This window comes from Anser brachyrhynchus (genome assembly GCF_964034855.1).
Source record: "Anser brachyrhynchus genome assembly, chromosome: 16".
Taxonomy (NCBI): Eukaryota; Metazoa; Chordata; class Aves; order Anseriformes; family Anatidae; genus Anser; species Anser brachyrhynchus.
In genome coordinates this window covers 1,373,363-1,395,238 of record NC_137734.1, presented here as the reverse complement: position 1 = coordinate 1,395,238, position 21,876 = coordinate 1,373,363, and the positions used below count along the sequence as shown (strand labels likewise).

The following is a 21,876-nucleotide window of genomic DNA, read 5'->3' as shown; positions in this document are numbered from 1 at the left end:
ATCGGTGCATCTGCAAGAGGGAACCAGACAGAAACTCTCCTTCGGGCGGCTGGAAGCCATCAGGACCGGCAGCACGATGCCGGATCCGCAACAGCCCCACGGCCGCTCCAGGCAGCGGGGAACGGGTGCGGGTGGGAGAGCCGGGGCTCGGCAGCACCCTGACCCTCCCAGCTCCAAACCCGGATCTCCCCACGGGGCGAGAGAGGATGCAAAGTGCTCGCAGAGCCACCTGGGCGCAGCCAGCTGCTCAAGAAAGGCTGGATTCCCCCCAGAAAGGTAGGGAAAAACACTCGGCCTTTTTCCTTCCCTACTCCCCACAGCTGGTTGGGATGCGGGATGGGAACGTGGCTCAGCATCCCTCCCCAGGGGTCCTGCGTGCCCTGGGCAGGATTTCCCTCTCCGTGGGGAGGAGAGCAGCGCGCCGTGCTGCTTTGAGCTTGCCGGTGCCTGGGGTGGGCGCACGGCCAGGGGCAGGCACCGGGGCTGTCACCGTAGGCCACCAGGCCGCCGGGAAGCACAGCTCCTGGCACGGGGCCGGCACGCGTGTCCTCGTGGCTGGATGAGGGCATGGAGCTCATGGGGTGGACGCGGAGCAGCGCAGGAAGCCCCTCGCGGGGCCACGGCCTCCCTCCGAAGGCATGCAGGGGCCAAGGCCACGTGCACCCCGCAGGGGGCTCGGAGGGACGCGGCTGCCCCCGGGAGGTGCTGTCCTGTCCTGAGCTCCCACGGGGCAGGGCAGGGGCAGCGGGGGGACCCTGGGCAGGGACCCCCCCGCTGGCACCCCCAGGTCCCCTGCGGGTACCTGGAGCGTGAAGCTCTGCAGCGCGGCCCTGACCCCTGGGCGCTGGGCCCTCCCCTGGGCACACTGAGACCCCCCCCCGGGGGCATCTGGGGAGATGTGCGGGGGGCGAGGGGCGCAGGGAGCTGCCTGGGAGCCAGGTGCTGCGAGGCACGGCTCGGTTCGGCTCGGCTCGGCTGGCTCAGTTTGGCTCGGCTCAGCTCAGTTCAGCTCAGCTCAGCTTGGCTGAGTTCGGCTCAGCTCGGCTCAGCTCGGCTTAGGCAGCTCAGCTCGGGTTGGATCGGCTCGGCACGGCTCGGCACGGCACGGCTGGGCACGGCTCGGCTCGGCACGGTCCCACAGCGCTCGGCACGGCTCGGCACGGTCCCGCAGAGCTCGGCACGGCTTGGCACGGCTCGGCACGGCACAGATCGGCACGGCTTGGCTCGGCACGGTCCCGCAGAGCTCGGCACGGTTTGGCACGGCTCGGCACGTCTGGGCACGGCTCAGCTCGGCACGGTCCCACAGCGCTCGGCACGGCTCGGCACGGCACAGATCGGCACGGCTCGGCTCGGCACGGCTCGGCACGGCTCGGCCCGCTCCCGCAGCCAGAGCCACACCGGAGCCAGCACCTCCGCGCCCCCCCTCTCCCTCCCCTCGATCCCCCCCGCGCCCTCCGCCCGATCCTGGGCGTGTCCCCCCGCCTGGCCCCGCCCGTGCCGTGCCGTGCCGTGCCGAGCCGTGCCGAGCCGTGCCGGGGGCTTCGCCGTGCCCCCGCGGCGGGATGGAGGCGGCGGGCGGGGGGCGCGCCCGCTCCGAGGCGGCGGCGGCGGCGCTGGGGCCGGGGGTCGCGGCCGGGCCGTTTGCGGGGCGCGGGGCCGCGGCCGGGGCCGTTTTGTCATCGCCGGGGGGGTCGGGGGGGGGGGGGGGTGCGGCGGGGGGCTGGCAGCGGCTATAAAGGCAGGGCTCCCCCGAGCAGCCGCCGCTTGCCCGGCACCATGAGCGCTGCCCTGCCCTGGCGGCCCGGGGCATGCCCCCCGCCCGCGGCTGGCATGGCGTGAGCCCCCCGCCCCGCGCCGCGCCGCTCTCCACCCGGCTTCCCTTCCCTTCCTTTCCCTTCCTCTCCTTTCCCTTCCCTTCTTCCCTTCCTTCCACCGCCTCTCTCGGCTGGCTCGGGCGGGGAGGCGAGCCCGCCGGCCGCTCGGATGCTCTGATTTCTTGCCGGCCCTCAACCCCTGCTGCCCAGATGCAGTGGATAATCCTCATGTTGCTGCTATTCATCAGCTCCGTGGAAATGCTCGCGCAGAACCGGTGGAAGAAGCAAGGTAAGGCGTGTGCGGCCGCCTCGTCCCGCCCAGGTGCCGCGGGCGGCTTCGGGGCCCCGGCACCCCGAGGTGGAGCAGGAGGGGCGAGACGGGGCCAGCTCGCACCCGGGGCTGGTTCCTCTGGGGAGAGACCCCCGCAGGGCGGCCGCTTCCCCTCAGCCGTCCGTGGAGAGGGCAAAGCTCAGCCCCAGCGGCATCACCTGCCCCGTGCCAGCGCTGTCCCACACGGGTTAGCAGGGGACAGGGGCCAGCTGGTGGCACGGGGGCCAGCCTCGCAGCCCCCCAGGGCAGGGTGCGGGTGCTGGGCGCAGAGCGCGGTGCTGTGCCGGTGCTTCTGTTCTCCGCTCGATGCGTTGAGTGCGTGGGGAGCAAAACGTCCTGGAAGGATGCTCGGAGCACTGCTGCTCCCTGCCCCATCCTTCCCCATAGCAGAGGGGCCGGCTGAGCCGCTGCTTGGGTGTCCCGGGGCTGTGCCGGGGGACACGGGCTCGTGTCCCCTCCGTAGGGTGGTGCCACGGCAGCCCGGACTCTGCAGAGAGTGGGGCTTTTGTAACTGACCGGTGCCGGGGCAGGGACGGGACCTTCTGAGCCTTTGGAGGCCTCGGGCTGGAGCCTGGACAACTTTCCCCGTGTTTGTTGTACGTTGCCGTAAGATGCCAGCGCTACGGGATGCGTGAGGGCCTCGGGACCTCGCGGCACCCATGGGTCTGCGCCTCAAATGTGCGGTGTCTCCCCCCGTGCAGCCCCTGTACGGGCTCTGGTGGCTGCTCAGCTCCTGCCCGGTGCCTGTCCCAGCTCAGCCCTGCGCCCAGCATCTGCCACCGTGCCCGGGGAGGTGAACCCGAGAGCTGTCCCTCGTTTCCCTGCTCCCCGTGCTCTGGGTGTGAGCCCCGTGCCGATGCCAGGCGCAGCGCTCCGCCGGCTCTGCGGCAGTTCCCCGGCACCGCTCCCGGTGGCAGGAGAGGGACGGGCGGAGGAGCGAGGGCTTCGAGCAGCAGGCAGGGAGCGGGTTCGCAGTAAAATCTGCCCGGAGCCTTCCCCGGCTCCCGCGGCATGGAGCTGGTTTTAAAGACAGTGACACAGACGTCGCTGCCACGGCTCGTCCCGTCCCTGCACCTTCCCTGCCCCAGCTGGGTGTTGGAGAAAGAGCAGCAAAAAAAAAAAAAAAAATCATCAAAAAGAACTGGGGAAGGGAAAGACGCTCGTAAATCCCTGGGTCTCCTGGGAAGCTGCTCCAGCTGCAGCCAGGAACACAAATGTTGTCAGCGTTTGGTAAATATGTAACGGAGACCATAACAACTTAATGGATCCAAGGTGCTTCATTAGCGGGCTCCCAGCACACGCAGCCTCCTGGCCGCAGCGAGTCGCGCTGCGTCGTGCCGCCGCGCCGTGCAAGCCCCCTGGCCTCCAGCGAGGGGACCGGGACAATCTGGCTCGGGGATGGCTGCGTGGCGCTGCCACAGCACCTGGGAAAGCCGTGCCGGAGCTGCGGGGCGTCCTCTGCCTGCATCTCCCCGCTGTGGCCCCAGCCCTGAGCTCCCTCCCTCGCCCGCTGGCTTCCCAGGAGGGGTCCGAGACCAGGTCAAAGCTGCTGCCCCTTGCTTGTGTTCTCAGCACCCCGGCACGTCCCAGACGCTGACGCCAGTTTGCTCCCGGTGGGATCCAGCCCCGCACCAGGCTGTCCCACCGGCACTGCGGGGAAGGCGGCGGCTGCGGGCCCTTACCGGGGAGCAGAGCCCAGGGCTGCGCACCAGCCTCCGGCTCCAGTAACCGCAGCCTCCAGGGCTCTGCTCTGCCTGGGGCAGCCTCCTCCTTCGGCCTTTGCTGTGTGCAGAAAAACATCTTAATGCTGTAAGACCTGCTAGCAGACAGCCTGGGCCCCGAGCACGCACCACCCGTGTTCCTGGCACTGTCGCTGGCTGTACAGCACGAGCTTTTGCTTCGGGGTGTTAAAAGCGAGCTTTCTGTCCCAGAAGAGCCAAACAAACTCTTCCAAACAGCAGCGGGTGCAGCAGGCACGTCGCCGTTGGAGCAGAGGAGCCTGGGGGCCCATTATGGAGACACCCCACTATTCTGGGGGTGCTGAAAGACCCTGGTGGGTGGGTGGGCAGAGAAGCCGGTGGCTGCCCTGCCTGCCCTGGTGCTCCAGGCTCAGTCACCAGCTCCTGAAATGTCCCCGGGCCACGAGCATCTCTCTGGGCTGCGACTCTGGCAGGGGAAGCTGGCTCCAGGGACAGGAGGGCACCTCCAGGTGCTGCCGGCTGCATGGGGCTGGTCCCGGTCCTTGTCCCCGTGTCCTTGTCCCCGGGAGCAGAGCCCCCCCGGGGCCCGCTGCCCCCGTGCAGGTCGGAGCGCGGCGGGAGCAGCCGGGGAGGCGGCGGCGGCTCTTGAGCCACCAGACAGATCCTTATCGCGGCTCCACTTGAACGTTTCCGAAACGCTCTTTGTTCCCTTGACATGTAACAGGCAGCAGCCAATTAACCCGGGTCAGGGCTCGTTTCTACCCGCTGGCTGCTCCGGGGGTCAGCGCCCTGTCGGATGCGATGGCACGGCTGCCGGAGGTGCCCGGGCTGGCACCCGCGGCGGTGCCGAGCTGGGCACAGCGGGGAGGGAGCCCCGGCCCCGCCGTCCCCCCGCCGCAGCCCCTCTCCCCCGCTTGTCTCCGCAGTGAGCGCTGGCCTCTTTGAGAACTGCACGGGCTGCGTCCTGTGCTCGGAGGACAACGGCTGCATCACCTGCCACCACCGGCTCTTCCTGCTCATCTGGAGGGACGGCATCCGCCAGTACGGGATGTGCGTCCACACCTGCCCCCCCGGCTACTTCGGCGTGCGGGGTCTGGAGGTCAACAGATGCACAAGTACGTGGCTCGTGAGCCGCGGCCCCTGCGCCTCCGAGTGCCCCGGTGTCCCCTCGCTGCCCCGCAGCGCCTCTCCCAGCCCGGAGCTGCGTTTGCGAAGGGCGCCGGGTCCCTGCGCGCACTGGGGCCGGCAGCTCAGCGCTCGCCCCCCCCTGCTCACAGCACCCCTTCCCGGCAGAGTGCAGGTCGCCCAGCTGCGAGAGCTGCTTCAGCAAGGACTTCTGCATGAAGTGCAAGGAGAAGTTTTACCTGCACAAGGGCCAGTGCTTCCGGCAGTGCCCGCCCGGCACCGCGGCGCAGCCCGGCACCCGCGAGTGCCAAGGTAAGCGGCGCCCGCACCCCACGCCCCACGGGTCATGCCAGTGTGGCGTGGCCACCGTCCCCCTCCCCGTGTCCCTGTCCCCCCAGAGACGTGCGAGCCGGGGCCCTGGGGCGAGTGGAGCGCCTGCACCCACGAGGGCCGGACCTGCGGCTGCAAGTGGGGCCTGGAGACGCGGGTGCGCGAGGTCCTGGGCGCCCCGCGAGAGGAGGGGGCTTCCTGCCCCCCGCTGCTGGAAACCCGAAAGTGCCGCATGAGGAAGAACTGCCCAGGAGGTGAGCGCGGCCCCGCCTGCCCCCCGCAGCCCCCCGGCCTCGCGCCCCGCCGCCGCTCTCCTTAAATGCGAGGAGCCCCGTGGCACGCGGTGGCGGGGGGTCCTGCGGTGTTGTGGCCGGCCAGCCTGGATCTCATCTCCCAAGCATTTGGAGGCCGGTGGCTGTAACTGTGCAGTTCTGGAGAAAGCTGCCTTCCCAGGCACATGTGCTGAGCAGCCCCGGTGCTGGCGCCGGCAGGGACGAGGCTCCCCTGCCCTGTGAGCCACAGCCCCTGGCACCGGCTCCTGCCCTGCCCGCCTGCGAAGGGAGAGGCAGGGCCGAGGCTTTCTGCTTGGCAATTGCAAATAGAGAGGCTTGAGTTCCTCGGGGGAAATACCTGCAAAAATCCGCAAAATACCAGAAAGCGACGCAGAGCTGGAGGGCATCACCCGGGGGACTGGTGACGGCCAAGGTCCCCAGCCCACCCTGGGATCCGTCCGCAGGGCAGGGCCTCATCCTGTCCTCCCCGGTGGCTCTCCCTGACGTTGTCCCCAGCCCTCGTCCCCGGGTGCCCTCCCGTTGCTGTAGCACCGCAGTTCCCTGGCTCAGGGCTCCCCAGCTGGGGGCTGTGGCGTGGGGGCTCCCCGCTGCCCCTCGCAGCGCCCAGCCGGCGGCGCGGGCACGGGCGCGGGGATGGCGATGGGAACCAGGAGGTGGCTGATGTCATTTTTGGACGCAAGCGGCCGGGCTGAAGCTGTTCTAATAAATCTCTGCTTAATAACTGGCAGAAAGACAGATTGCATGAGATACGGATCTGTGGGCCTTGGAAGGAGATCTGAGCCCCTGGCCTCAGCGCTGGACAGCTTTGTGGTTCGGAGCTGTGGGTTCGCTGCGTATCTACACGGCAGCGGCAGGGAGGGCGCGACCGAGGAAAGGGGTGCGAAGGGGAGAGGAGGGGCGGGTTGGAGAAAGGTGGAAATAACAAAAGCTGGGTGTGCTGGGGCTGTGGGAGAGGGCTGCAGAGCCAGGAGAGCGTCCTCATCTGGGCACCATCCATCATAAATAACGTTTTCGTGCTGACAGCACGGCGAGGCTGATTTCCTTTCCTGCTCAGGCCCTGACTCGCAGCTTCGGGGCGCCAGGTGGCAACGATTTTGGGGAAATTTGGCTCCCTCCCTGGCTCTGCGGCCCCTGGACCCTTGAAGCTGGTGACAGTTTGATGCGGCCAGCTTGGCGGCGGCGCGCGAGGACGGGCTGCTGTGGAGCGCGGCGTCCCGCGGCGCGCTGCCGGGCGGCTGACGGCGTGTGCCTGCGGCGCTGTGCCCGCACGCAGCCTGCCCGGAGCTCGGTGTGGAGCTCGGTGCTGCCACGGCCACCCCTCTGCTCCCGTGGGGACCGCGGCTCTTGGGGTGCACCGTATGTCGTGGGGCGACCTGGGCACCCGCTCCTGCCCTCTGTGTGCCCCAAGGCTGTGGGGCTGGGCGCTGGGGCACCGCAGGGCTCCTCGCTTGGGTGGGGATCAGCTCCGGAGCTGGGTCTCTCCCCAAAACAGCCGAGGGAAATCCCCCCCGCGTGGTGTGGCCGGAGGCGGCGGCCGCCCCGCAAGCAGCCCCGGGCTGGTGCGGCCCCAGCCGGGCGGGCAGGAGCAGCCCCTTCGTGTCTGGCAGCCCGGCCCTGGGCAGCCGGCTCGGCGTCCTCGCCGCGGCGGAGTGTGCGCCTGCCCTCGCTCCCAGGCTCCTGTCCCGACCGGCCGAGTGCTCGGTTATGGGATCCAGATGCTGGAGGACAGCGAGTTCACTTGACGCAGCCAAGACACCCCAAGACCCGGAGAGCCGGAGGAAGGCGCTGCCTCGGCCCCAGACCGGGCTGTGTGATGAGAGATTTGTGCTACCACTTCTGAGCCGTCCCCGGGCAGCTGGAAGCGAGAAGCATCTGTGCTTGGCCAAGGCACAAAACCGCTCGCGCTGCTGTAAATCTGCCTTAGTGTTCCTGCCGCGCTCTCCAGACGCCTGGCATTCGTGCTGTGCCCTTTCCTTTGTGGGTGGCAATTGTCTGGGAGATCAGAGCAGAAAAACAGAGACGGGCAGGGAAAGAGATGGAGCCCTCGGAAAGAACCAGCGTCAGCAGCGCTGGCTCCCGCGGCGGGGCCGGCCGCGGTCCTCGTGCTCCGCACCCCCTGCACCCCCCGGCTCCAGGATGGGCACAGGGGCAGAAGCAGAGGTGAAGCTGCCTGCTTTGGGGCAGCCACCCCGCTCCAAGGCGTGGGGTCCCCATCCCATCACAGCCCGCGGCGTGGCCGGTGCTGTCCCGTGTCCCGGTTTGCTTCAGTGCCTCGGCACCGTCCCCATCGACCCGCGGAGCTGGGAGCCGGAGGGGTGCCTGGGGAGGTGCGGGTGCACCCTGAGGCCACCCACGTCCCACCGAGCCTGAACCCTTCCTGGCCCAGCTGGGGGCTGTGCTGGGTGGGGCTTTGGGGCTTTGGGGCAGCCGCTGTCCTGCTCCTGCTCGCAGCAAGGCCGGGGTCTCCCCGGGCAGCACCCGCTTTGGCTGGAGGCAGAGCTGGCGGTAACCCCTGGCCTCGCAAGCAGGAGAGTCTCCGCTGCCTGGCCCCAGCAAGTGAGCCCCTCCTTTTCTCCTTCTTTTCTCTTCCAGAGAAAGCCAAACCCAAAAATAAAGGCAAAAAGCGGCAGAAGAAGCAGAAGACAGAGCCGGACGCGGGCACCTAGCGGCGCGGGCACGGCGAGGCGAGCTCCCCCTGTGCTGCCCTGCCCGCGTCGCCCCGGCTTCCCAGCCACAGAAAATTGCACAATTTTCTCTCCCCCCCCTCCCCCTTTTCTTTTGAGACAATTTATGGCCTGTAAAACATTTCCTTTTCAGAAAATCTAATTTGCAGTGTCCAAAGCAATGCCTCGGGGCTCGGGGAGGGGGTGGCTCCCTGTTTTTTGTTGTTTTTCCCTCTCCCCCTGTCTGCTTGGCCCCTTCCCTCGCTGCAGCCGGGTGAAATGGGGCTGGGGTGGGGGGCTCGACCCTGCCGATGGAGGCGACGCCTGCCCCAGCACGTCCCCTGGGCAGGGAGATGTCCGTCCGCATGGGGTCCTGACTGCGCTGGGGTGCCGGGGGCACAGCGTGCCCGTGCCTACTGAGCAGCTCCGGGTGCCAGGCAGGGTCCCCTGTGCTCAGCCACCGCCAGGGGTTGGTGGCACCCTGGGGCTGGGGTCCTGCTGGGGACCTCACAGCAGCCCAGCCCGGCCCTCAGCATCTCTTCGGTCCCCAGTGGCACATCCATGGGCCAAATCCTGCCGGCCTCGTGCTCGCAGCCTGTGAAGAGCTGGACGAGCTCCGTGCCGTTCGTGAGTGCAGGAATTGGGGTTGGCCTTGCCCACGCACCCCGGAGCCACCAGCGCCAGCCTGGGGATGCCCCCCACCACCGGCAGCCCCTGCGCGGCCCGGCCACGCCGCCGGGATCAGCGTCGTGGCCCCCTCCAGACGTGACCGGGGGCACGGCCCATGGATGCTGACCCCGTCCCCATCCCTCTGCCCCAGCCACCGCACGTGCGTCGCCCGCCAAAGCACACGGCACGCGCGTGGGGCCCACGGAGAAGCGCATCGGCACGTTTAAAGCGCATTTTGCTTGAACTTGCTGCCCTCCCCGCGGGCACCTCTGTGAACAGGCAGGGTTTGGCTGCCCCATCCCTGCTCCGAGCACGGGCCCTGGGGGCTGCGGGGGCTGCGGGGGCTGCGGGGGCTGCGGGGCCCTTCCAGGACGAGAGCGCTGGGTGTCAGCATCGAGCCAGCCCCGGAGCCTCGCTCGCAGGCACGGGGCAGCTCCTCCGTTTGCTTACAGTCAAATAAAATTATTGAAGCCCCCGGCATCCGTCGCACCCCTGCTTTCCTGCGCTGCAGAAATGGTTTCCACGAGGCACGGCCGGAGGGAGCACGGGTCAGGGGGACGCCGGTGTCAACCCGCAGCCCCTGCCCCGCAGCGGCACAGCAGGCGGTGGGCACGCAGCATGTGGGGTCAGCTGCGCTCCCCAAGCCCTTCCTGCACGTGGCCACCCCAAAAGCGGTGGGGAAAGGTGGCCACCGGCTGCCTGGGTCAGCCTCGGAGCCCTCCGTCCTGCCACCTCCTGCCCAGGCCCCTGTGAAGTGGAGGGGGGGGGTTCCCTGGGGAAACGTTTTGTTTTGATGTTTCTGTTTGAAGCAGCACCGGCATCTCGTGGTGTCTGAGCCAGCAGCAGAAGCAACGTCCCCGGCACCCTGCCCCTTCCCCCGGGCGCTGCTGTGAGCCCAGCCCGTGGGACCCCTCCGGGGCTGGCTCTCGGGGTCCTGCCCCTAGTGGGGTGCAGGCAGGATCTGGGTGCTTGGGGCTGCTCCGGGCCGCCCCAGAGGCTGGCAGGGGGATTCCTGGCGGCTCCTGAGGAAGCTGGAGTTGCCCTGGAGCTGCTGGGGTGCTGCAGGCAGCAGATGCTGGGACGGGGCAGCACCGCGAGCACCAACAGGACACCAGGGCAAGGAAAAGGGGCTCTCGGCTGCCCCTTAAACCAGGGGGGGTCCCCAGTATCCAGAGGGGCCAGAGCACCCTGTGACCACCACGGCCCCCCCGTGCTGCGTAACCCTGCGGAAAACCCTGGGAAGGTGCCGGGGCGGGTGTTCCTGTGCCGGGGGAGGTTCGCTCTGCCATGCCAGCCTGTCCCCACGGCCAGCCCCGTCCCCTCCTGGGACAGCTTAGAAATAGCCCAGCACGTAGCCTGGCCCCGTGGGCTCCGCGCCAGGCGCTGGGGCCCCGCGCTGGCCGTGGGACGGCTGCGCCGCGTGGGTGCGCAGCCGCTCGGCATCCTGCCACCCTGCGTGGGTGCACGGGGGTGGGTGCTGGCACCCAGCCGGGACAGCACGGCCTCACAAGGGCATTTCGTTTTATCCCACACCCTGGGGTAAGTGGCGAAGAGCGGGGTGGCCTGGGGACGCCCCTCCATGGGGCGGGCTGAGGTGGGGGCTTGGGGACCGGGAGGTGCCCTGAAGCCACCAGGGGCTGCACCGCACCTCCTGGGGCAGGCAGGGACATCCCTGTGCCGGCGCGGGCAGCGTGCGCCCGGATTTGGTAGGTCACGAGTGGAAATGGGGGCACGGTGTGTGTTTGGGGTCGCGCCCCCCCCCACACTGAAACACCCCTTTGAGGCTGGGGGTGTGGGGACACCCCAGGGTGTCCCCGTCCCGCACAGCTCAGCCACCACGGCAGCTCCTCGCTCTGCGGGGCCAGGGTCTGCATCCAAATCCGGGGCTAAAGGAGCAGCCCAAGCCCCCTTGGGGCAGGAGGAAAATGCTGGCTGAGCCCCGCACGCCCCCAGGGACCCCGCAGCAGCACAAAGCCCTGCTCACAGCACCCCCAAACCCCACGTGGGATCCAGCTGGATCCCACCACGCTCAGCTGGGTCCCCACGGTCCCCGCGGGCTCGTCCCACGGCCGGAGCGGCCGAAAGCAGCGCTCGGCTTCCTCCCCTGATATAAATAGCTGGAGGCGGGGGGAGCACGGCCCAGGGGGACCCGAGGGTGACAGGGGGCAGCGGGGGCGGATGGGGGGACCCTCTGGGAAAGGGCCGGGGGGCTCGGGGCTGGGGAGGGCACTGCGGGGCTGTGGGGGGCCGGGGGCCAGGGGTGGCCGTGCGGGGAGGGCGGGCGGCCGGACTCTGCGTGCGTGAGACATGTAAAGATCACGTGTGAAACTTGATCTCCCCGCAGCGGGCTCGGAGGAGAGAAAAAAGATAGAAGTATTGTTTTTAAACAGATTTTTTCCTTTGTTTTTCTTCTTTTTTTTTTTTTTTTTTTTTCCCCTTGCAAGGGCTGAGCGAGACCCAGCCTAGCGATAAAAGGCCGGGGCGGCTGGAAGCCTGCTCAGAGCGCGCCGGGAGGAAATGCCGAGGGCGCAGCGCCGGGGCTGGGCGCACAGCACCCACTGACTCCTCGCACCCGCAGCACCCCTGGGTGCCGGGGGGGGGCCGTGCCGTGCCCGTGCCATGCGGGTGCTCGGCCTCGTCCTGGCGGCGCTGGCGGCGCTGTGCGCGGCCGCAGCCCAGCGGCGGGCGCTGGATGGGGGCGGCCGGCGGCGCTTCCACCGCGTGCAGCACGGGCACTGCAGCTACACCTTCGTGCTGCCCGAGGCCGACCCGGCACCCTGCCCGCCCAGCGCTGCCCCCAGCCCCTCCAACGCGCTGCTGCAGCGGGACTCGCCGGCCGGCACCGCGCACGCCGCCCGCGGGGCTGCCCAGCGCCTGCAGCACCTCGAGAGGATCCTGGAGAACAGCACCCAGTGGCTGCTGAAGGTAGGAGGGTGCTGCGGGGTGGGGAGAGGTATTGGGGAGGGTGGTGGGTAGGGGGGTTGCCCCCCCACATCTGCCCTACGCCCGCCAAAGCTGCTTGCTGCGGCCAGGTCAGCGCCTTCCCCGCTGGTCTCAGCCCCAGGGCCTGATCCTGCCCCAGTTTGTTCCCCAGAGGGGATGGGGAGGGTGTCACGGGCGCTGCGGCTCGCCGGTGCTCGCCGCCCTGCACCCCCCTGCCGTCCCCACCACGGGTCCCCTCCTGGTGCCCACCGCGCCAGGCGTCCCGTGGGGCTGAGCGTTCCCCATCCTGGGTCAGGATGCGGCCCTGCTGGGAAGCTGGCGGGTAGGCTGTTGGCAGGCGGTGGAGCGAGGAGCCCAAGGGCAGGGGCCAGCGAAACCTCTCCAGCTTCATAGTTCTCCCCCTTATGGGCTTCGCAAAAGCTTCTGGCACCGGGTGAGGCTCTGCGTGGGAATCACAGCTCCTGGCCGGCCGGCCCCACAGGGCACGGGGAGCCTCGCCAGAGGGGCTGCAGGGCCCACCGGGGGGGCCTGCGGGCAGCAGGAGGGGTCCCCTGCGTCATGGGGACCCCTGCCCACCCCGGGGACCCCCCCCGGTGCGCTCCCCCAGCCCCGGCCCCGCAGCGCGAGGCAGGAAGCGGCTTTTCCTTTCCGAGGTCTCTCCCGGCGCCTCCTGACCCCGCATCTGCGGCCGTGCGAGCGGCCGCCTGCGTCACACCCGGGAAGGGCTCCCGGGAGGCTCCCCCCGGGGCCACGTCCCTGCAGTGCCCGTGGTGAGGCTCGTCCCCGGCTGCCACCCGCCCTCGAGCCGAGCAGCACCGCCGGGGACGTGGAGGGCAGCAGCAAGCATGCGTGGGGACACCCAGGGCTGTCCCCTGTCCCCTTCCTCAGCCATCTCGGACCGCAGATTCCTCAAGAGCTGCACCCCAGCTCCTCTCCAAGCCAGCTCCAGGTGCCGCAGAGGGACCGGTGAGGCCAGGCTGGGGGTGACCAATTCCCCCCGCTGCGGGGCTGCTGCTCCAGCAGGGCTTGCACACCTCAGCTCCATGGACTCCTGGGGTCCCTGCGCCCTGGGGTCCCGCCACGGGTGCTGGATGGGGCCTGCCTGGTGCTGCCCAGCCCCGCTGGGTGCTGCCCGGCCCCGCTGGGTGCTGCTCAGCCCCGGAGCAGGCTGGGTGACGCCGCACACCCGGGCAGCTCTGGGCAGCGGTGCCCGAAATCACGGTGCAGGAGCAGGGCGCAGCGGCCGGTGCCCGTCCCCTCCCGCAGCACGGCCCCTCCAGCAGAGGCAGCTTTTTTTTTTTTGCCTTTTTTTTTTTTGCCTTTTTTTTTTTCTGTTTCTTTGCTTTCCTTATTTAACTGGAACTGCGCAAGGAGGCTTGTTTTGGTTGGACTCCAGGCCTGAACAAACAAACTGGGCTCGAAGGAGGCACCGGGTTCGGGGACAGATTGTAAACAACACCAAATCCCTGTCTGCCAGCGGAGCAGACTCACGCTGTGCCCTGGCCCGTGGCTCTGGCAAGGTCCCCCCAGCCCCTTTGGGCCCCCCCCCCCAAGCCCCTAGCAGGGCTCCCCACCCCACCAGCCCCTTCCTCTGCCACCACAGACCCCACTGGGGATACTGGGCGCCCGGTCACCCTCTCCACGCAGCCGAGCACAGCCCAGGAGGGACAGCTGGGGACACCAGCGAGGACGTGGCATGCAGGCTGGTGGCACTGGCCGAGGACACGGGCACTGGGTGCCTGTCGGTGCCACCAGCCCAGCCAAGGGGCTGAGACCCTGCGGGGACAAGGCCTGGGGCAGGAGCCCGCTGCAGGAATCGGGGCCGGGCTGGCCTCAGTGGCCGCCCTTTGGGCAACGTGTCCCCAGCGCACGGACAGCGGTGTGGCCGCTTCTTTGGTTTTGCTGCTGTGCAGAAAATTCTTGCGCAGGCTGCGAATTTTTGGCAGTGCCCGCTCTTGGTCTCCTGCACCAGGCTTGAGGAGGGCTCAGGACCAACTCGGGGCCAATCCTGGGCTCAGCCACGGTCGGAGCAGTGCTGGAGCTGAGTCCCCTGGTGTCACGTTGCCGGGGGCCCCGGGGATGGGACCAGCAGCGAGGAGCTGGACACCTTTGTGGCTTGGGCTGGTCCCAGTGGTGTGCCCCCCCCTGCCCAGCTCCCCCCTTCCCTTCCCTGCGGGGAGGGGACCCTGTCCCGGGGCTGGCCCAGTCTGGGGAGCGTTTTGGGGTGACCTGCAGCCCCAGGGCCCCCTCCTGGGGTCACCCCCAGCCCCTCTTCAGTTCCTCTTCCTTAGGCAGAGCCATGGTCGGGGGCTCCCCCAGAAGGGGCAGGGACCCCAAAAGAAGCACCGTTACCAGCTCGCGGGGAGCAGCCGGGGCCGGGGCTGGAGCCAGGCTCTTTCTCAGGTCCCGCGGCTGTGCTCAGCCCCCCCCCCCCCATGCCAGCCTGACCTTTTCCACGGGTATGTACTGCCCTTCACTCAGAGAGATGTTTATTTTGAAAAAAAAGGCAAGACCGAGAGGGAGAAAAGGCCTCCCCGAGCCCTGAGAAGCAGCAAGATTAACGACGTGGTTAAAGGGAAACTCTCCAGCAATCACTCAGCTGGGGAAATGTTTTCCAGACCCGGCTCTCAGACGCTCCCCGCTTCCTCCCCTCCGCACGTCCCTGCGAGGGAAGCCCCCGGGGACGTGGGCGCAGCCGCGGCTCCCGCAGCCCGAGGTGCCCGCGCCGGGATCCTCCTTCCCCCCTGGCTTCATCTCCCATCCCCGGGGGGGGGTTTCTGTACCACCAGCCCCCCAAGCACTTGCAGAGGGGCGATGCTTCCCGCTGCCTGGGTCTGCAGAGGAGCAAGCAGCGCTATTTCGCCTCGCACAAACAAGTGCAGCGAGGGGCTGGGAGCCCCGGCACCGCTGTGCCACAGGCACTGGGACCGGGGGCTTTCCTCGCACCAGCTCACGGGGGGGGCAGGAGCCACCTGGATGCAGGGGCGCGGGCAGCGCAGGACCCTCGGGGTGGGAAGAGCCGGGCAGCCCCGGCGCGGGGCCGCGTTCCCAGCGTGGGCGGCAGCACGTCCCTTCCGCTCCCCACGGCCCCTGCGCAGCGGCCGGGGGTCGCAGCCCTCGCCGAGGCTGTCACCCTGGAGAGGGGCCGAATGGAAACCTCGTGGCGAGCACGCCAGAAATAGAAACCCTCTGGGAAGCGCCTGTCCCCCGCGGGCTGGGAAAGCGGAAGCCGTTTCGGAGCCGTGTTCGCGGCCGGCTGCTTCCCAGCCCCGAGAGCTGCCCCGCCGTGGGGCGGCACCACGTGCCGGAAAAGCTGCTGTCACCGGTGCTGGGGACGATGGCAGGGGGCTGCCACCAGGCCTGGGAAACCGGCCGACAGCTGGGCCAATGCCGGTGCCGGTGCCGAAGCTGGTGCCGATGCCAATGCTGATGCCGAAGCTGGTGCCAAAGCCAAGCAGGCCCCCCCTTGGCCAGGCAGCAGCTCCAGCACAGTGGCACACACAAGCCCATCCAGATGCCGGCAGGAGGAAAGCCCCGGTTGGGGACCCCCCTGCTGTAAATCCCAGCCGCCCCACCCAGCCCTGCTCCCCACAGCCGCCCCTGTGCCACAGCCCTGATCCCCAGACGTGCCGTGCCAGTGCCGACCCCGATGGCGTCCCCTCCACACGCCTGGGGCTGCACCACGGCATCCCCCCGAGTCACCTCGGGGTTTGCGAGCACGGCAGCAGGAGGGCGAGCAGCAGCGGCACGGGCAGGGATGGGAGCAGCTCCCCCAGCTCAGACACGGGGGAGCGGAGCCCTGCGAGGGCATGGGACGGCGCTGCCAGCGCCGCAGCCGAGGAATCTTGGCGGCGATGCCTGGGGCTCCCCCGCAGCAGCGCAGCCGCAGGCAGCCCGCTCCGTCCTCCCGATGAGCTGCAAAGCGCCCAGGACGGGTCGTGCCGTGCTGAAACGCTCCCAAGGCTGCGCCAGGCTGGAGGATGGAGGCCATGGTGAGGCTGGGTACGGGGCAGCTCCCCGGCTGACCTGTCCCATCCTCGCTGCCGTCCGCAGCTGGAGAGCTACATCCAGAGCGGCGTGAAGCCGGAGATGGCGCAGCTGCAGCAGACGGCGGTGCAGAACCAGACGGCCACCATGCTGGAGATCGGCAGCTCCCTCCTCAACCAGAGCGCCGAGCAGACCCGCAAGCTCACCGACGTGGAGGCCCAGGTAGGCGGCGGCAGGGGCACACGGTGCGCGTGCCCCCGTGTCTCTGCTGCCCCCAGGACCTCCGCGTGGGGCAGGTTCCGTGCTGCTAAAAGCGGGGAGATTCCCCAAGGCGGTGCTGGTTTAACGCACCGGTGTGCACGGGGTGGGTGGGGGGGGGCTGCCACTGGTGTCTGGGGACACCAGGGACGTGGCAGGACCCCGCTGCCCACCCCAGCGCTCCCCCTGCTCCCGGGCAGGTGCTGAACCAGACGTCGCGTATCGAGATGCAGCTGCTGGAGAACTCCCTGTCCACCAACAAGCTGGAGAAGCAGCTGCTGGTGCAGACGAACGAGATCCACAAGCTGCAGAGCAGGAACAAGTAAGGGTCCGGGTCTCTGGCAGCTCTTTGGGAGGGCTGGAGCCCCTCCAGGGCTCGCCGGGGTCCCTGCGGGTTGCGCAGCCCCGTCACAGCCCCCTCGGTTCCTCCTTCACCTTCACCCCTCCCTAGCTAAGCGCAGCCACGAGCTGCCAGGTGCGGGGTGCGAATTGCCAGGTGCCCCTGGGGACGGGAACCGCTCGCAGAGATGCCAGGGAACCACAGCCAGGGCTGGGGGCTGCTCTGCTCCCCACTCCCCCCGTCACCACCACGTGTCCCCTCGCAGCGTCCTGGAGGTGCGGGTGCTGGAGATGGAGGCGAAGCACCAGGCGGAGCTGGCGGGGCTCCGCTCGGAGAAGGAGAGGCTGCAGCGCCTGGTGAGCCGGCAGAGCGGCACCATCGAGGACCTGGAGAAGTCGCTGCTGGCGGCCAGCGCCAACTCCAGCCTGCTCCAGCGGCAGCAGCTGCAGCTCCTCGAGGCGGTGCAGGGCCTCGTGCGCCTCGTCTCGCAGGGCAGAGGTGAGCGGGGAGAGGCAGCAGGACAGGGGGTGCTGAGGACCCTGCGCTGGCAGCTGCCCAGCTCGCGTGGGGGTGACTTTGCCTCAAAAACGAAGAATCCCGAGGGAAGCTCAGCCTTGTGTCCCCATGGGAAGGGCCGGCACCCACCCCGGGGTGCACACCAGTGCCTTTGTCCAGCCGGGGCAAATGCCCCCACCGGTGCTAACGCCTCCCCTCTGCCTCCAGCCCTGCTGCCCAGGGACGAGCAGCTCTTCCAGGACTGTGCCGAGCTGCGCCAGGCCGGCTTCCACACCAGTGGGGTCTACACCCTGCACATCGCCAACCTCAGTGAGCCCAAAAAGGTGAGCGCACCCCGGGGAGGGCTCCCGCTGCAGCACCCAGGGGTGCTGCTGTCCCCAGGTGCCACCCGACGCGTGCGAACCCCGCACCACTGGCACCACCCGTGCTGCACCAGCACCAAGCCCAAGGATGGGAGGTCCCCGGGGAACCCCCCTGAGCCAGCCAGGCCGTGTCACCCTGCTCGCAGCTCGGCCACAGCCCCTCTGCTCCCCGCTGCAGGCGTTCTGCGACATGGAGACGGACGGCGGGGGCTGGACGGTCATCCAGCTCCGCGCCAACGGCAGCCTCAGCTTCCAGAGGAGCTGGAGGGAGTACAAGCAGGTCTGTGCGGGGACGGGGACGGGCCGGGGGCACCCCCATGCTCACCGCCCGCGCCCACCCTCCCCGTGGCTTCCCCAGGGCTTTGGGGACGTGGCGGGCGAGCACTGGCTGGGCAACGAAGCCGTGCACCTGCTGACGAGCCGGGCGCCCTACACCCTGCGTGTGGAGCTGCGGGACTGGGAGGGCAGCCAGGTCTATGCCCACTACGGGAAGTTCCAGCTGGGCAGCGAGCGGCAGCTCTACAGGTAGGAGAACGGCCTCGAGTTGTCCCCGGCCCCTGCTGCCCCCGGCCCCCAGGACTGGCACGGCTTGCTGCGGGTGCCTGGGGGGTGCGCAGGGCCCCAGGAGGCTGCAGGGCTCCTGGTGGGGCTTCGCTGGGATCCTCAGCAGATTTCCTCCCCAGGGATGTGGCTGTGCTGCCTGCCCCTTCTCTCCCCAGGCTCTCGAAATCCCAAAGCGGATTTTGATGCCTGAAGTTGCGTTAAGGCCAAGGGATTTCCCACCCCAGTGAGGCGCAGTGCTGGCAGGCAGCCGGGGCACTGGCAGCCGCTCACTGCTCGTGCAAACGGGCTCGTCCCCAGGCTGCTGCATCCATGTCCTCGTGGGGATGCCACATCCTTGTGCTGCCGGGGACAGGGGCTGGGGGACACAGCAGGGCCCGGGGGCTTTTTAACCCCACCCCCCAAAGCATCTAGCGGGTGCTGATGGCACGCACGGCGCGCGTTGCCCTCGGCCGCAGGCTCTCGCTGCAGGACTACAGCGGCACGGCCGGGCAGCAGAGCGGCTTGGCCCTGCAGGGCACCAACTTCAGCACCCGCGACGCCGACAACGACAACTGCCTCTGCAAGTGCGCCCAGATGCTGTCGGGAGGTGAGCGGGGGGGGTGGGGGGGCCGGGCTGGGGTCCCCGCGCAGCCCCCCCGGCGCCCAGCCCCGCACCACGCTCCCGCCCCGCTCCCTCCCGCAGGCTGGTGGTTCGACGCCTGCGGCCTCTCCAACCTGAACGGCATCTACTACCCGGCCCGGCACAACATCCGCAAGCTCAACGGCATCCGCTGGCACCACTTCCAGGGCCCCAGCTACTCGCTGAAGGGCACCCGCATGCTGATACGGCCCGCGGGCTTCTAGCGCGCTGGCGGACCCCGTGCCGGCCCCGACGGAACCGAGCCGCCCGGCAGCGGGAGCTGCAGGGGAGCTTTTCCCCCAGTTGTTATTTCTCACTCTCTCGTTTCTCTCGTCCCCTGGGAGCCCGTGCGGAGCGGCGGCGGTGCCGGGAGGGAGCCGCTCGCCGTGCTGAGGAGCTCGGGGTTGCGGGACCCGCGGGGGGGCTCTGTTCGGTCTGAGCGTACATAACCCATCCCTTCCCAGCTCGGATTCTCACCACCCACCCGTGTCAGTGGGGTTTCTGGCTGCCCACGCCACATCGTGCAGGGACGGGTGTCTGAGAGCCCCGGCACCTCCTGCGCGCTCAGCCCGGAGGGGCGGACGGCCCGGGCTCTGCCTTTTCTCTCCGTTTTAGGGCATTGCGTTTTGCTTTTTTGCCACCGTTCTGCTTTCCCTGTGGGTTCAGCAGAGCTGGCGTGCGAGCACCCCGGGAGCTCAAGGCACTGGTGGCATCTCTCCTCCCTGCGCAGCCGTGCCAGGGGACACAGCTGTCCCCTCCCACGTGCGCCGTCCCGGTGCGAGGGGACAGCCAGCCGTGCACGCTGGGCGCTGCTCCTCGCAGGATGGGGCCGGTGGGAAGGGACAGGGGCGTCCCTCGAGGCACAGGGGACCTGGCCCCGGTGCGATGGGTGATGGCCCCGGGGATGGAAGGTGCTGGCAGGGGGGCAGCAGCCAGGGAGGGGTGGGATGGGGCTGGGGGTGGCACATGGGGAGAGGGGCTGCGGGGCGGGAGGAGCTGGGGGCAGTGGAAGGGGGCTGGAGGCTGGGGGTGGCTCGGAGCTGGGGGATGGAGGGAGGGGGACGGGGGTGCTGGCAGGGCAGAGCCCCCCCGTGCTGCCGGCTCCAGCCCCCGCGGTTTTGTGTACGTGGCAAACCCAAACTTGGCGACCAGTTTGGTGACGGCCTGGAAAGCGCGGGGCGAAACACAGCCGGGTTTCCATCTGCTGAGAAGGGCCCCCGCGCCCGCCTGTGCCCTGGAGCTTGGCACGGAGACGCTTTTATTTTTGTACTAAGAGATATTTATTGTCCAAGAGCTGCGCCGGGCAGCACCCGCCCCCCCCCAGCGCCGTCCCTGCCCAGGAGCGAGGTGTCCCTGGACCCATGGCGGTGGGGGGGGGTCCGTGCTGCCCCTGTTTCAGCAATTTGGGCAGGAGCAGGAGCAAGCAGTCGGTGATCTCTGCTTGCAGGAAGGTGGTGGGAGAGGGCAGGGCTGAAGCACCCCGCGCATCCCACCCGGGGGTCCCGGGGCCATCCCGTGTGGGATGTGAGGGCTCCGGCAGTGGTGGGGACGGGGGCTGTGGCCGCGGGGTCACCGCTGGGGACAGCGCGGTGCTGCCTCGGCCCCTTGTACACAGCACGTATGGACTCCACATAAAGGGACCTTTCAGCAACAACCTCGTGATGCCTGGGTCATTCGGGGAGGAACGAGACCCCAAACGTGCCCCCCGCCCTGCACACCCACCTGGGGAAGGGGCTGCTCCGCCCGGCCCCGTTCCTTCTCCTCGTGCCCCGCTGAGCCCGGGCAGCTCGGTGCACGGATGAGGCTCGGTGCTGCCGGCTCAGAGCCCAGCCTGGCGCCCACCCTGGCACCCAGCGCTGCCCATCCCCGTCCCCCTCGGCCCTGCTGCCGCTAGAGGTCCCCTGCAGCTCGGTGACCGCCCCGCAGCATCCTCGCCCATAGGGGACAGGGGTGACACCGGTGCCCCAGCGGCCCTGGGGACTGGCGGTGGTGGCAGCTGCAGAGCAGGGACCCCCCTGACCCCACTGACCCCACAGCACCCATCCTGCAGGCAGCCCCCCAGGCCTGCCCCCAACCCCCTTCTCAAGGCCTTCGCTAATTAACACTGATTAAAACAGGCGGTGCAGCTGCCACTTCCCACAAGGTGCTCATCAGTGGGGCCGTGCGTAGTAATTAAACAATGGAAAATGCATTAAAGGCGGGACTGCCGGGAGGCTCCGCAGGCACGGCCGTCCTGGCTGCAAGCCCTGGGCCCCCCCATGCCCTTCGCTGGGGTCCCCTGCGCCCAGCTCCCCAAACCCTGGTGCTGCCATTTCCTTGCTCTCCCCATGGGGCACCCAGGGGACAAAGCCCCAGGCTGCGGGATGGGGGACACGGGAACGGGCAGGGTGAGGGCCACGGAGACCCCCCTGCGGTCATTGCTCCCCGCTATAAATACCCGGCGGGCTCAGCTGCGGCTCCGCTCCGAAACCGGAGCTGGCGGGGAGGCAGCTGCCAGGGAAAGTGATACGGAGCGCGGGGAGTGAGGGTCCGGGGCTGTCCTCCTGTCCCCCGGGGGAGCGTGGGGCCAGGGCTGTCCTCCTGTCCCCCGCAAGGACACACGGACTGGGGGGGGGGCATCCCCGGGGGCCCACGCGTCACCTCGCCGTGCCTGTGCCAGGGTTGTGCGGCGAGGGACAGATGCTGCCGCCTGGGGTGCGTGGATCCTCCTGTCCTTGCGTCCACGTGCACGCAGCGTTTGCACACACGCATGCGTGCACACCCACGTGTACTCATGCACGCGTGAGCACGCGGGGCTGGCGCTGGCTGCACAGGACCCCAGAACCAAACCAAGGCTGAGCGAGGGCAGCGGCACCCAGGGGGCACAGCAGGGGTGCTCAGCCCCTCTCCCCAGCAGAGGGTCAGCTGCAGGGGGGGCTTCTCCTTGGCAGCAGCAGGTAAATTTAGCTCAAGCCCTGGGACACGCCGGGCCGAGGAATTCGGCAGCGCAGCCGGTCCCAGCCGGCATCGGCTGGGAGCGGGGACATGGCTCCCACAGAGCTTCCCTGGGGGCGCAGCCCCGTGTCCGGCTCCCTGGGGAGCCACCAGCACCCCGAGCACCATCATTACAGGATCCCTTGGGTGCGCGCTGCCTCCTGAGTTGGCCGCCCTGACTCACTGGCCACATCCTGTCCCCAAATCCCTGGGTGTCAGCGGGGCACTGGGTGGGGGCCCCCAGACCTGCCTGGCCTCTTTTGGGGAGCCGAGCGGGTTCTGCGTGTGGGGTGGGGGCTCTGGGCGGCCGGGCACCATGCAGGGAGCGGGGCTGGGCCGGGAGCTGCTTCAGCCCTGCTGCCACGTGCCGCGCGGAGCACAAATCCCCG

General features: G+C 69.2%; 3 protein-coding genes across 4 annotated transcripts in view; all 3 read left to right on the top strand.

The window, feature by feature from the left end:
* LOC308179104 (uncharacterized protein) overlaps positions 1–21,876 on the top strand; it is a 43,990-nt gene that overhangs the window by 6,588 nt on the left and 15,526 nt on the right. The window lies entirely within an intron of this gene.
* On the top strand, positions 1,667–10,464 carry RSPO4 (R-spondin 4). 2 transcript variants are annotated; one of them, XM_080558748.1, is made up of 5 exons: positions 1,667–2,103; positions 4,772–4,960; positions 5,123–5,282; positions 5,369–5,554; positions 8,186–10,464. In XM_080558748.1, exons 1-5 carry the CDS (start codon positions 1,809–1,811, stop codon positions 8,205–8,207), a joined length of 852 nt encoding a protein of 283 aa, XP_080414874.1. In that variant the 5' UTR covers positions 1,667–1,808; the 3' UTR covers positions 8,208–10,464. The 2 variants fall into 2 exon arrangements, with proteins under 2 accessions (XP_080414874.1, XP_080414873.1); XM_080558747.1 differs by having other exon boundaries at positions 1,680–2,103; positions 5,139–5,282.
* Positions 11,264–20,165, top strand: ANGPT4 (angiopoietin 4). Its single transcript, XM_080558741.1, has 9 exons — positions 11,264–11,850; positions 15,922–16,077; positions 16,314–16,435; positions 16,719–16,951; positions 17,177–17,292; positions 17,510–17,611; positions 17,690–17,856; positions 18,351–18,481; positions 18,578–20,165. The coding sequence occupies exons 1-9, from the start codon at positions 11,545–11,547 to the stop codon at positions 18,736–18,738; spliced, it is 1,494 nt and encodes a 497-aa protein (XP_080414867.1). The 5' UTR covers positions 11,264–11,544; the 3' UTR covers positions 18,739–20,165.

What these genes read in the sequence shown, in the direction of transcription:
- ANGPT4 (XM_080558741.1), top strand. Translation starts at nt 11,545, where the DNA reads ATGCGGGTGCTCGGCCTCGTCCTGGCGGCGCTGGCGGCGCTGTGCGCG. An exon ending in GCACCCAGTGGCTGCTGAAG is followed by an intron (nt 11,851 to 15,921) that starts GTAGGAGGGTGC and finishes TGCCGTCCGCAG; the next exon opens with CTGGAGAGCTACATCCAGAG. An exon ending in TCACCGACGTGGAGGCCCAG is followed by an intron (nt 16,078 to 16,313) that starts GTAGGCGGCGGC and finishes GCTCCCGGGCAG; the next exon opens with GTGCTGAACCAGACGTCGCG.
- RSPO4 (XM_080558747.1), top strand. Translation starts at nt 1,809, where the DNA reads ATGCCCCCCGCCCGCGGCTGGCATGGCGTGAGCCCCCCGCCCCGCGCC. An exon ending in CGGCACCCGCGAGTGCCAAG is followed by an intron (nt 5,283 to 5,368) that starts GTAAGCGGCGCC and finishes CTGTCCCCCCAG; the next exon opens with AGACGTGCGAGCCGGGGCCC. An exon ending in GAGGAAGAACTGCCCAGGAG is followed by an intron (nt 5,555 to 8,185) that starts GTGAGCGCGGCC and finishes TTTCTCTTCCAG; the next exon opens with AGAAAGCCAAACCCAAAAAT.